This window comes from Pezoporus flaviventris, unplaced genomic scaffold (assembly GCF_033815535.1).
Source record: "Pezoporus flaviventris isolate CSIRO_AGI_PZ_B2104156 unplaced genomic scaffold, CSIRO_AGI_Pfla_v1 ptg000036l, whole genome shotgun sequence".
NCBI classification, from domain to species: Eukaryota; Metazoa; Chordata; class Aves; order Psittaciformes; family Psittacidae; genus Pezoporus; species Pezoporus flaviventris.
This window is the reverse complement of record NW_026892584.1, coordinates 35077464-35091851: the sequence shown is the minus strand read 5'-3', so window position 1 is coordinate 35091851 and position 14388 is coordinate 35077464. Positions and strand designations below refer to the sequence as shown.

Here is a 14388-nt window from a genome sequence, read left to right as displayed (position 1 = left end):
ACATGGATGAACATTATACTACGTCAAGTCTTTCACAATTCTTTTTTATTATTATCATTAAGTTTATAAAGTCAAAGGACAATCAAAAAAAAACACAGAGACTTTTATCTCACCAAAGCAGAAACTAGTAACAAAGGCATATTCATACCATGTATGTCTGAAAAACTTTACTACTACCTTCATTTAGAAATCAAATTAAAAAAACATGAGAATACCCACCTTGTTCTCTGATCCACGGTTTTCTCCTCCATTAGTCATTAGTTCAAGGATTTCAGGGAGGTTACCTATCAGGGCATCTAGCACCTATTTAAAGAAAGGCTGCATAAATAAGTTCTGTAAATTAACTTGACTCAATTTTTATCTCTCACTAACAATATCCCTAGTGACATCTCTTATGGTACTGTTCTCTCATATCCATCACAACAAAAAAGAACGAGATGCAACATATTTGCTTTGATGAGGACTGGGATTTAAAATTGATGTTTCAATGTAGTTATGTTTTAATGTAGTAATATAAGTACTATACATTATAAGTTTAAGAAAACAAACTGTAGTTTTAATTTATATGAATACCACAGTCAATGCTTTCTAAGATATTTTAAAATGAACATCATTCCTAAATAAAAGAGCCTTGACAAACACAAAGAAATGGGGTTTTTTACATTTGTCAACTGAATCTTAAAAGCAACTTTTTGTGCTTTAAGAAAAACTGCAGTTGATAAATTAAAATAGAATGTATAGCCTATATGAATAAAGTAGCCAAACTTTCAAATGTTGTAATACTTACAAATAGATTAGAAAAGTACATAATTAAATATTTTTGGCACCAGTTCTGACTGAGGTGGTAAACAAGATAAGGCACCAAATACTTTTTATTACATGTATCAAAACAGGGAAATTTTTAGAATCACCAGCTGTTTCTAAGTCTCAACTTTCAGGTGTTCAACTTGAGAAATCTTTAAAGATGCATCAGAATTTCATAAACTACAAGTAGTTGTTCTACGAATGCTTTGAATTCCCTTGAAAATGTCTAACAAAGGATAACAATAGAGAACCTGAAAGCAAAAGGAAATTATGACTTTGTCTCAATAAATATTTGTCTTTTTTCAAGTCCAAAAAGGTCTCACTCTATGTCACCTGCAATCCAGCTAAGTGACTCATGTTTTACACAGGTTGAAGCTGAGGGACACTAAACTATCTCATAAACACTCACAGAATCTGTAACAGACCTTGGACTGAAATTCTTTCTATAAATCCTGATCTTTGAACCACACACAACTTCTTAATCTCCCCTTCAACTGAAGAAATGAAAATAAACCAAAGCAAAAACCTTAAACACTATAAAGGTTTATTTTAACACAGTATCAAAACCAAATATTTCCATAAAATTTTTAAGTTAATAAATGACACGGCAATTAAAACAATTTAGAATTAATGTTTTTAAAAGCTAATAAATTCAGTGTGGGTTTACTAAATTTAAACACCTTCCTATTTTCCTCCTTTTTTATTCACAGAAGGCTGTCATCTTTAGGAAGCATCTGTGAAACAGAAGTAAAAGCTGTTGATCCTTTCACACTGTTACTCTACTGTCTTATTGAAGTTATTAAACATCAAGATAATCTGCCTCAATGTAACAAGCAAAATAGAATTCTACTAAAAGTATATTACCTCCAGTGACTCATCCTGCAATAGTGTAACCAGTTCTTTATGTATTGTATACACACCAGAATTTAAAAGCTTAGCCACCTAAAAAATTACAGGAAAATAGCAAGGTGAAACATTCTCTAGTTTCATGCCACTACAACAATATGTGCTTACTTTACGGCAAGCATGAAGATGGGATGAAGAGCAATTGTTTAGTATCAGACTTCTAAAGTTGTGTGCTTTCCCATAGATCGCATTAAAATATGCTAATATAAAGAATATGAGTCAAGAAACTGGCCTATTATCTAACCATCAAACATGCTTTCAAATTTAACACTTTCTCACAGTTAGCAAAAAAATTTAAGACTGCAAGGTGAGGAAAAATTCATTCTGGAATATTCAAATGTTGTAGATCATGCTCCTTAGGAGAATTAACATTTCAGACTGTTATATAATTTACAAAAGATAAAACATAAAAATTGGTTTAGCCTGTGCTGGATTTTAAGTTTCCCCAACCTTTCCATCTGAAGTTTTCAGTCCTCCTTTGTTGTTTTTTTTTTGACTCTGATTCATAAATCACATATGAAATTCTAAAAACCACCCCCAGTCCATCTCCAGACTGCTACAAGATTTTTAACCCTTTTCACATGAGAAAGCCTTGAGGAATAAGATTATTGCCATACTTAATATTTTGATGACTATTTTAAATGATCTTCTTTATTTATATAAGCCAAGTGAAAATAAAAGCTTCCTCCTAATCAAGACGAAGCTTTAAGGAGATGTCTAAAGGGAGTTTATTTATATTTTAAAAAAAAAAAAAAGTTCACCTAGCAGTGAATACCATAAATTGATAAATTGCCCATTTTTTGGCTGTCATATGGTTGCCTAGTTATGGAGTTAAAATTAAATCAACAAGCACTAAATGCATGTTCAGACCAAGGTACAGTTTTACAGGCTTTTTAAAATGAGCTAAAATACTTCATATTCAGGCGGTACTTTAAAAGTATTATACATCTAACACAAAATATTATGCAGAACTAGATGCTAACTTGATAATTTCAACAATTACCTTGGATTATCATTCCCTAAGGCAAACCATCAATAGGTAGCAAGAACTGGAAATACATCCATCTTTCTTATAATGGTGGAAATAAAACCATTTAGGCCTCTACTAGTGATTTAAATGCTTTCAGCAAGCTTCTTAACTTACCAATTTCTCCAGAAAGAAAATGGGATAAGAGGCTAGCTCGAAGACTGAAACACAAGGATTCTCAGTAAAACACTATGAAAACCTTGAAGATCATCCTACATAGGTTATTACAATCTGGAGAGAGTGTATTTTTTTTTCTGGAATTCACCCCACATAGCTAATAATATCTACACAGTTGTACGTTTTTTAACTTTCATGAAAATACTACACTGGAACTTACGTAAACTGAATGGAGTAAAAAGAATACACATTCTTCTACATCTGCATAAATTTCCAAGTAGTTTCATATTAAATTGAGCATTTAGCTTAGATTTGACCCATATAAATATTCTCCACAGAATACCAGTATACACCAGCAAACTCTACTGTTCTAAAGGAGGTTTTCAGGACCAAAAGTGTCAAGTGCCTGTCTAACAAACATCTCATTATTTTCTAGTAGCATTGAAAAACTTCAAATAGTGTAATTGCTACAATTGCTTATGCTTGTAGTACTAGACCACTCTAAGTTTCTTCCAGGTTTTACTCCTTAAAAGCTCATCTAACAGTAGGCTCCTGTAGCCAAATGTTACACAACTTAGACTAATCTGTGTATATGGGCTATACAGACAGGTTAGATGGGACTGAACAACTTTGACAAACTGAATCCTTTCAACAAGTTTTCTCAAGTCTTTCTATTTTGGTCAAACAGTCATAAATATAACCTTAAAGAAGAAAACAAAATAAAAACATGTAAGTACTAACAAAGAACCAATGTCGACTTACTTCATAGAAGCTTAAGGCCATAGTATATCTGACAGGAACTTCAGGGTCATGACAAAGACAGAAGAATATAGAATATAGTTCTAAATGGAAATTCTTTGGGTCCACAAAAACAATCATGGCCTGTGGAAGGATAAAGTCTTCTATTAACTGCATAATTAAAGGGCCACACTATCAGATCAAAACATTAAGCTACAATCAGAAAGACACTTAGGAGGTAACAGGTTGTGACTTTAAAGAGGAAGTATAGCATTTTTGATGGCTGTGTCAAAACACAGGCACCAGACAAACTCTGAAGTTGAGAACTAAACTGGATTTACATATCTTCCAGACATGCTTCAGGCTTTTTTTTTCTCAAGACATAGACTAAATCCACAAGATATAAAACTTTATTTCTATAAATATTGTTAACATTTCCATACACTAGTGGAAGGTGCAATTGGAGACTTCAAAAACAACAAATATTTTAGCAAGCAGCTAAGCAAGCACCTGAATTTCAACATAGTTTTTTGCGTACATACCTTTGTTTTGCTCAAATAAACTAACAGATGTCTACCTACATAAAAGATGCTTCTCTTTAAAAGGCAGAATAAAAATAACTGTCTACTGGCTTGTTACAAACATATTTTCTTTCACTATAAATACAGAATGTCAAAATACAAAGTAAATTTACAGAAACATGAGTGGTACTTTTAAAGACCTCACTTTAACTTGAAAAGTCTTTCTGTATTCAGGCAGGAACATGACTGAAATATTAATCTAACCATTCAGATTCAATCTTTAACTCCCTAGAATGCCATGACACACAGCAAATGTGAAAACCTAGCTATGACAGTTTGAAATTGGGGACTTCTGTTTCACAGACATTTTCTCAAACCGTTTGTGCTAAGTGTTTGGAGAAAATGTATAAGAAAGACTGAGACCAGTAACCTCTCAGAACAGCAACACCTGCTCAGTCAAAAACTTGTCAATAATTTTCTCAGGCTCTGTAAAAGGAATCTTTCCTGGACTCTTTCGGACAACCTCTACTTTGAGCCATTAATGTGAACTTTTCAGGAAAGATCTAGAGTCCAGCTAAAAATGTACATTTTGAAAATAACTTCTCTATCACTCATGCAGTCCCTATTTAGTAAACTATATGCACAACACAAATTATTTAACCTTAAATTAATGTCACTTACAGGAAAATTGTAAGCACAGTTCTTCCTGACCAAAATATACTTATTTTCTTGTTCCAGAGTTTGAACTTGTACTTGATTATCATTTTGTCCATTTTCTTGCTGTAAACCCAGTGTGGAAAGCTTCTTATAAAATTCAAAAAAACGTAAGTGTTGTTCAGGAGTAAAAATGCCTTAAAAAAAAAAAAAAAAAAATCACTTTCCTCATTACAAATGTTATTAATAACATCCCAAACCAAATCTTATTCAAAAATCTATCAAATACATAAATTTTTATTCCTCTTCCCCTCACCTTAAGTCTACCAGAGTATCACCACTACACATTATACAGAAAAAGTGATTACAGAAGACAGACAGCTAACTATAACAGTGAATCTTAATTTCCGTTTACGTAATTCTGCAATACTCAGGACTTTATGGAACTCAGTCACATGAACAATGCATGCCTGCAGAAAGTTGAAAATTTAGGCCATTTTGCTACAGATAATAGAGGTATAGAAGTAGAAAGCTCCAAACAAACTGGAATACAAATAGAAAAATTACTTCAAAAGTTACAGTTAATTTTATTAGTACATTAGTTATTAGAGAACAATCAAGGAAAGGCTCAGTACAATTAACTGTGACAAAGACTGAAGCTTTAAGTAGAGAAGGAATAGGTCAGTGAAACATAAGAGGTTTTCAAAATGTGCAGGGTCAGATGTGCTTCATTCCACTATTCAAAAGTGTTTGAAGTACTAGCTACTGAAATCTTAAATAAGTGAGAGATCAGAATGCGCAAGGGCTGAAGCGGTACTGATATTTAATCATTGGAAAGGGGAAGGACAAGCCATATAAATACAGATCAGTCAGATTACTTTCCAATTTTTTTAAAAATTGAAACAAAAAAAAAAAAAACCAAACCAACAAAACATCTACTTGTAGATACTGAAAAGAAAACAAGAAAACGAGTAGCAGCCAACATGGCAAAAGCAAAACTTGTCAAAATAATTCCCTTTCCTTTCATGACTAGATAAAAGATCTATGAACACAAAGAGGCAGTAAAGGTCATTTTTTTCACAAGCAATATTAGGAATCAGTAAAGAGAGTTGGAAAACTGTAGAGATGCTGCAAAACTGTTTGGAAAAACAGTTAATAGAAAGTTACCTGTGGTTCACTGACAAGAACTGGCAACTGTATAAAGAAAAATCTATCCTTGCTCTGCTACTATTCAGTATTTTCATTGGGTTTCCTGGATATTTGCTTAAAAACTTATCCAACATTCTGATAACACCTAAGAGGGAGACTGATTGTGCTTCAAAATGATCTTCAGACAGTGGACATATGGTCTTAAAAATTTAGATTATTATTCCAGCAGGACAGAGCCAAGGTACCATGCTTAGGCAGATCCACATCAGATGCACAAGGCCAGGAAAGAGAAAGACTAACTAGATCCCAGATACATCAAGGTAGAAGTCTTCATAGGCTGCACTTGAACAAATGAAGCCAAAACTAGTGCAAACTTAAAACAAGAAAAAGGCAGTTTTTCACACTGAAAACCAAACAGCAATATAGCTTGCAAGACACATGAAGCAAGCCTTCCACTGTGTTCAGTTCTCCTAAGGCAAAATACTTCAAGAAAAACATGAACTTGGCAGACAGAGATCAAAGGTGAAAAAAGACCAGTAATTAAAGTCCTTCAACCTAGAGAAAAGAAGACAGGAAAGACACAATAAAAACAGGATGGACTGTCCTAGCTCTGCGTTTCTGTAAATAAGTTTGACACTGTGGAACAGCTCTTTTGAGTTATTTGTAGTGAAGCAACAGTCACTTTGATAGTCTCCAGCATAGCAGAAAGGATCATTATAAAAAGGGTTTAATAGTCTACGGTAAAATCATAATGTAAAATGTAAAACTGTAATTCTGTGCTGTCCCTCTGCAGGTAAGCTCTGTGTAGAGGGTATGTGGTGAGCAGAATTACCAAGGAAAGATCTGCTATGCTCAAGTGAAAACCACAGAAATTGCAGGTAAAGATTTGGCCTCAGCTGAAGCTACGAATCCACAAGGCATTAGGTCTTCTTTTTCCCCTGAAGTTCCTTAAGGGCCACACTCTACTGTGCCTCAAAACGGTTATCAGTCACAGAAGTGACTATACACATTTAACATTATACTGTGTTTTCAGATGTTTCTAGTTTCAGAAATTCAGCCATCCAACTCACAAGCTCCAGAATATCCACAAAGAGATCAAAATAATCAGTCAAACCAATAAACACAAACCACTGCGTTTCTATCTCTGACACTGTATGAACATATCTGCACAAAAACCTAAACAATACAGATACGCATACTCAAAGAGGAAGTTCAAAAAATCCAGTATTTATGCAATAGATGATTTCGGACTTTTATAACTATAATTTCATTTGAAATATTTAAATCTGGATATTTTCCAAGGGCTTCCAGTTCTCCAATTTTTCCTTATTTTTAAGATTAAAAAAAATAAAAAAAAAAAAAAAATGAAATCATACCATATAATCCATTACACAGTTTCCCTAAATTGAAAGATAAAGAAACTAGGATAGCTTCATCTGCTTTGAAGGCTTTTTCACAGAATGATTTCACTAAAGGAAGCACAGTTTGACTCCTGTCATCTGAAAAAAAAAAAAAAAAAAAAATTTATGTTAGACATTTGTCGACACCTGAAAATAAAAGCAGAGAGTGGACTTCCATAATAAGTCATGAAAAATCTCATTTAGTATTTCAGGAGTATTTTTGGCAGACACACACTGGAGGTAGAAAACAAGAGGTGAAGAGAATGATGAACATACTACTATAATGCAGGGCCTAAATTTTAATACTTACTTGTTTTATTTTGTTGTTTGTTTGAATTTTAGGGAAAAGGCATCACTCAGTAAAGGATGAGACAGAGAATAAATGAACAGTCATTAACTTCTCCATTCACCAAGAGTACAGGGAGTGAAACTATACTACAATACTCCTACAATAAGATTTCCTACAACAGTAGGAATACAGGGAGATCAAGACCAAACATGACAGTAAAATAAAAATCTGGATACATCAGAAGTAAATTTTTTCAATCTACTGAGGAGTTTGAAAATCTTTTGGTAAATAATAAATTCAGAGAGAAACAAATTAATTAAAGATGGAGGAAAGAAATTAAATCATTAAATTCAAATCCAAGTAATCTGTGTCCTTATAAAATGAACAGGCAAATATTTAAAGAAATTTATGTGTTTTGACTTGTTTTAAATAAAACCCTTGTATTTGTGTACAAAAACATATTAAAAGTTTTAAAGGGCGTAGTATTTTTTAATGCAAAAATCAACACTGAAATTCAGCACATAATTATGGCTGAACAAAATATTTAGGTTGACCTAAAGAAATATTTTGATATTGTGGGAAAGAAACTCTAGGATATAATTTTGGGTCATCTACCTCCAAAATGTTCATTTTCTAGTTCAGCCACGAAAACAAAAACTGCACAAAAATCAATTTTAGAAACACATTCATTAGAAAACCTGTAAATAAATTATCCCGGATTGCTTTCTCAAAGCTTTTTTCAATGGCTAAAAGCCACAGTTACAGCAGTTGGGGAATGCACGAGGAGGAGTGAAGACTGAGAGGTGCAAAGAGAAGCACAAACTTGATAGCATCAGTGAAAAGGCTCAATAATTTAAAAATTAACCTACTATCACACTATTAACAGCAACTGCTAAAACTTCACTTATTGTATTCTCCCCCAGACTATCTTATTTCTTTATGTACTTCTCCGTATGGTTTATATGCAATTATGTGGCTTAGTAGTCCATCACCAAGTTCCTGTACAATAAATATTTTTTCCTCGTTTATGTATCTGGAAGGAGTAATAGAGTCAAAAAGATGGGAGTGAGAGTGGGAAATGCGCAAAAGGCAGAGTTAGAAATGAAGATAAACAACTGAAGAATTTGGAAAATGACAGTATAAAAGGCAAAGTGGCAAATAATGAGCAGTGATCAACAATATAAAATATTTTTTCATATACACTATAGCAGTGACCTATCATGTACTTTGCTGCTTTGTACATTTCTAGTTGTAAAAAAAATCCAGCAGAAAACTCAACTGAAACTCAGCCAGAAAAGCTGCCTGATACTGTCTTCTACATCCTGCTGAAAAAATCTAGACAGAGTGGTTGAGTTGATTGGAGGACAAGGCACAGTGGTGGTTACCCAGAATGCTCCTACACTGGAGCAGTCACAATAGCTCTCCTTAAAGTTTATCTCAATCAATGCTAAACTCAACTTATGATGAGAACCTGAGAACCATGCATGTAGGTAACCCATCATTATGCCAAAAGAACTGGATACAACAAAGAATTTCTCCTTCCTCATATGAAGATACAGACACTCACGCCCAGACCTGGAGAAGCATGAAGTAAGCACGTTGATCACAGGAAAGATACAGAGCACTGAGAAAAATACAAGCATTTACTTTTCCTATTTCAAATTAAAAAAAAAAAAAGTTTTATAAGATATACTCACTACCTCATTGCAAAGAAGAAGGCTTTCAGTACCACATAGCCACAAGTTTAAAGAGATTTAAATAGTAACTGCTGACACTTAGTACCTCTTAAACTGATCAGTTGTGCAAACTGCAGTTTATGGGACATAAGGAAATATTTTCTGTTCGAAAATTTATAAATGCATTTTACGTATAACAAACACTAGATGTTAAAACCTACAAGGTTTACTGATACACACACAAATACTATATCATTTCCCCAGTATGGGTTCTTCAGCTCAGAAGGCAGGCCGCAGTCTGCAATTAGTTTTAGCTTTGCTTCAGTTAAGAGGCAAAAACTAGTTAACAGCAAACTAGTTAACTCCAAGCAATGGCATTTGTTGACCTAACATTTTGTATTGTGTATTGATACCATTAACCAAGTACTATCAACCCAATATTCCTATCAATTACACAGTAATTTTACTTATTCCATGTAGTTATATTACAGTAGAAACTCGGAATAAGATAATGGATTTCATGGACAACTGGATCACCTTCCTTAAAACTTACTATGTATAAAGCACTGCAAGACATGAAATAAACAAAGGATGAAACAATAAACAAAATAAAATGAGAAATGCCTGAAAAATGCAAACACAACATTTAAATACATTTGTAAGATGCACTAAAGCATTAAGAACTGGGCTAGTAAGCTTGTATTAAATTCTTACCTGCATCAAACATATCAAGCAGATTCACTAAGGTCTCAAAAGCTGCAAGGTGTACACTGCTGCTCTCATCTCTTGCCAGTTCTACTAACTCAGGAAGCACAACAGTTTTTGTTAGTTCTGCCCTGCAAAGTGAGGCAAGCAGTCAAGAGAAAACTTAGGAAACCATTGCTACAGCCAAACAGAATTCTACCTTGAAATAATAAATTAGGTATTTTTTGGGCAGTCAAGAATGAAAAATTGACAAAGTTGTAAAGAAAGAAAAATCAAATAAAAACCTCCAGGCAATCTCAGGACCTTTTTCTTTGTCAACCAAAGAAACACTCAAACTTCACAATCTTCAAACACACAAAACTTCATCAATAAAAAGCATTCAAATTAGCTCAAAACAAATCAGAGAAAATGCAGTCTTAAAAAAAAATCAAAAAAAATCAAAGGAATACAGCTATTTCATTCTGTCATTTAAAAAATATTCTGATCAAATAGGCAGAAACTGCTCAATGCAATCATCCAAAGCCAAAAAATATTAAATATCATGCTGGATTGAAGTGTCTGGAAATATTACACTTCAAGGATGAGCCTTCTTTCCAGAGGGTAAGCAACTACTGCTCAGAGAAAACATGGTTTCCAAACTAGTCCAAATACTAGCTCTTAGGCTTGTTTTAAAGTAGTAAGGAAAGGGTTCTGCTTGTCTGGTTTTGCCTTGGTAATTACTAGGGCTGCTGCTGTGTGTGATGGTCCTGGCAACCTGAATCTATACACTGGCAACAGATTATTGTCCTGTAAACTCTGATTTAGAAATCAGAGTTTAATGAGAGAGGTGACTAAGGAGGAAATACTTCTGACACAGAAACATTTACACTGTAAGGTGACTGGCATATTAAGTTCAAAAGAGATTTGATCCTTGGAACAAAAGTATAGCTGCTGTAGAAGCTACCAATCAGCCTAATTTCCTATATCCCAGCTATAGCCAGCTCTTGATTGCTTTAAGAGATTAGAAAGACCTCTTTTGCAGCCCTACTAGAACTGGGAAGACATATCCAGTATTTCCATCTTTTCCCCATGGAAATGCAGATGGTATCTCAAATAAGACACCAAAAAAATCTCATGGGATTGCACAATAACAAAAAAAGAAAAGAAGAAGGAAAGTGATTGAGACAGAGAACATACGGCCCAGGAAGGTGAGAGAAGGGTACAAATACCCTTTTTTTCACACCCAGAAATTGAGCTGTGGGAGGAAATGTGGACAGACATGACAACAAATGGGGAGGAGGGAATAAATGCTTTGCAAATGTGTTTCCAGGAATTTCTGTTTTGGTGGCATCAAAAATCTTCAAGCTAATATGACAGAACTATTCCTCCCTTCAAGTCTTGGTAGTTATGGGGAAAAAAAGCTCACTCCCTGAAGATAAACAGAACCCTTTCTTTCACTCACCTTTAATCTCCCATTAAACAAAAGTAAACTTTAAGATATATAAAGATACATGTATTCAGTAAAAAGAAATATAAGCTCAAATTATTCAGTAATTCAATTTAGTAAAATGAATGTTAAATTTCCAGTTTCACAAATCAACAATTTTGACAAACACTACCTTTAATTTCTACAATCACAAGTTCTTTTAAATTCAAGCCATTCAGTATGGAAAATGTTAAAATGATTTACCACATTAACCTATGCTTTGTTATAAAATAAGCACAAAACCAAAGGAGTAACTTTATTGAGTAATATTGTGATTTCATGTTATTCACATCCTCTGAACTTTTTCAGGGCAAAGACCTTGCAGGAGAGATGCCTATAGCACATATAAAAGATTATTTTACATGCAAAAAAGACAAGTTTATCTAGGAATCTAGAAATTACTATCCTGCATGAGCTTGCCAAACCAAAGTTTAATTAAGTATATGGCAGTAATGTTTAGTTCCTGCCATGAATATTCATTCCCTATATCTGAGTAAGCTAAAACACTGCATGAACATACGCTTTTGCAGTATTCCACAGCTGAGAGGTAAATCACATTGCTTCAAGAATTTCCGGTGTTTTGGGTTTATTTGGTTTGGTTTGGTTTGTTGTTTTTTGTTTGTTTTCTTGTTTTTTTTTATTTCAATAACTCAGAATTTAAATCACAACATAGTTCTCCATTAAAAAAATAATTAAAAAAATCATTCCACAGCCACAGGAAAGCATCTTTTCCATAAGCACCAGTACCAACATGCTAAAGTGTATATTTACTGTATCTTTCAAATTACATTTCATTTTCAGCCTCATCCTTGTATTTGCCATAAATTCACCTTTTAAAAAGCTAGAGGGACTCTTATGATCTAATCTCTTCCTACTGTGTAACACAGGGCAGGGAACCTTGCTTGATCATTTCTTTAAGCCTGTAAGAGAAGTTACTGCTTTTTTTCTTCCTGACACAGTAACAGGTGGAGACCTGGAATTTTAATGCATTTGTTCACCCAAAGACCACTCCTGTGTGGGTAGTTAACATGTACTATTTATTAAAAGTTCCACACTTTTTCTATTCCTATATGTGCAATATTGAAATTCTTCCATCTTAAAGTTGATACTGAACTGAAATTCACTTACTAAACACATTTAGCATTTTTTCACAAATAACTGCACAGTAATTATTAGAAACTTCTAATACATACCATAATCTCATTCCATTTTTAAGTAAACAGAGTGACATCAATGGGTAATTGAGATGATTTCAAGAAGTGTAGAAGAATTCATTATTTACAAAAAAAAAAAAGCTGTTTGCATAGTTCAGCAATCTTACTATCACAGAGAAACAAAAACTTGAAAATGGAAAAGAGACAAGCACCAACCACTAATTCCTAAGAACACATCTGTACACTCCAAATTCATTACTGAGTACACATGAATTAAGTTAGAAATCTTAAAAGGACTTTTTAGGTTACCATTAAATATTTTAGAGAGAGATTTTGCATTTAGAAGATTGTTATGCAAATTATACTCACCCTATTCCTTGAGCTATATGTTCCAGTTGCCGACACATGCAAGTTCTAACTTCATATTCCGCGTCCTGGCACAGTGATTTTACCAATGGAAGAATGTCTCTTTTAACACTAAAAATGTGAATATTTTTATTAATTTACAGGACAAGAATATATAAATTCCACTCTGTAGTACTCAAATTTTACCTATATATTATTTCTAAAGAAAATTATATGGACATCAGACACATTTCTATAAAGAAACAGTCATTGTAATTTGCTCATATTCCAACTTTAAAAAAAAAACCTACAAAAATAGTAGGTAGGCTTACAAATGCTGTCCTCATTCAATTACCATCTTCAGTACAATCTCTGAGCAGCCACTGCAAGAATACAAACTATTATATAAATGGAAGTGCAAATCCCAATTAGTATCTAATATCTCATCTTTGGTATACACGTATCACCAAGGAGATATTTGGGGGAAAAAAATAGAAAAAGAGTTTAAGATTAAAATCTTTAGTGCTGCAGCGCCTCTACAGAGAAGTAGACCCAAGTATTCAATGGCAAATACAAAATAACTATTTTGAATCTATTTAAGTAAGAACACATACTAAAACTTGGCAGAATCAGCCACTGTGTTTCCTTTCACTGCCCAAGATCCTTTCATGAGTATTCATAAAATATCTCTATCCAAACCCTTATGCTGTTGCAAAACCCAACAGAAATATGAAGAGACATACAAGAAATCTTCAAGAGAGCTTGCTCAGCCTTCCCTCATTTCAGTAAAAATTAATTTACTTCTTACAACAAAATTTGGCCTCAAGTTTTAAGAACTGTACAAGGTCTTGGGAATCTGGCTTTGTAAGAATTTTCTGAAGTAGGGACTACTTCCAAAAAAAAGACTTGTTTTTAACTAGCTGTTGAAACAGAGGATAGAAAAACTGATGTTCTATTCCAATACTGGGATTTTTTCAACACTCTAAAAAATAACTTGGGAGTCATGTGAAATACAAAAGAAAAGTTTTTAATTGTAGTATAAATTTTAAGAAGAAAAATTATGCCATTCTGAAGAAGAACATGAAGATATACTTATAGATTTTATACCTTGCCTACTTCAGAGGTCAAGTACGTCTCCTGAGACTATACCAAGCAAGACCCCTCCTGCTAGGGGAACAACAGTGCATCATTAATCTTACTCCACCTGTGACATCCTAACCTGTGGATCCTGGTATCTTTTCAGCCCTCTGAACTGCATGCACTCAGACCACTTTACCAGAGAATCACTACATCCCAGAAAATTCTCAGCTGTCTTCTTAACATGTAGCTTCTGTTCAGAAAAGGTGCTACTATCTGTTCACTGAAATGGAGGGTTTCCTGCTTCTAACAGCAAGGAATCATATTAAAGAAACACAGCAAAAGAAGGTATGATTATTTG

General features: G+C 33.6%; 1 protein-coding gene across 12 annotated transcripts in view; it reads right to left on the bottom strand.

The window, feature by feature from the left end:
- Window positions 1–14388, bottom strand: part of PPP4R4 (protein phosphatase 4 regulatory subunit 4) — an 84257-nt gene that overhangs the window by 34006 nt on the left and 35863 nt on the right. For 9 of the 12 annotated variants that reach the window (XR_009745179.1, XM_061463900.1, XM_061463895.1 and 6 more), the window contains 7 exons: window positions 12975–13082; window positions 9996–10117; window positions 7293–7415; window positions 4795–4964; window positions 3617–3736; window positions 1669–1746; window positions 220–303 (listed from right to left, as the gene is read on the bottom strand). Coding sequence is in view for 11 of the 12 variants with exons in the window: in XM_061463900.1 (XP_061319884.1) it covers window positions 220–303; window positions 1669–1746; window positions 3617–3736; window positions 4795–4964; window positions 7293–7415; window positions 9996–10117; window positions 12975–13082 (805 nt within the window). In the remaining variant the exon portion in view is untranslated. The remainder of the gene's footprint in view (window positions 1–219; window positions 304–1668; window positions 1747–3616; window positions 3737–4794; window positions 4965–7292; window positions 7416–9995; window positions 10118–12974; window positions 13083–14388) is intronic. The other 3 variants (XM_061463897.1, XM_061463896.1, XM_061463899.1) reach the window with 3 other exon arrangements.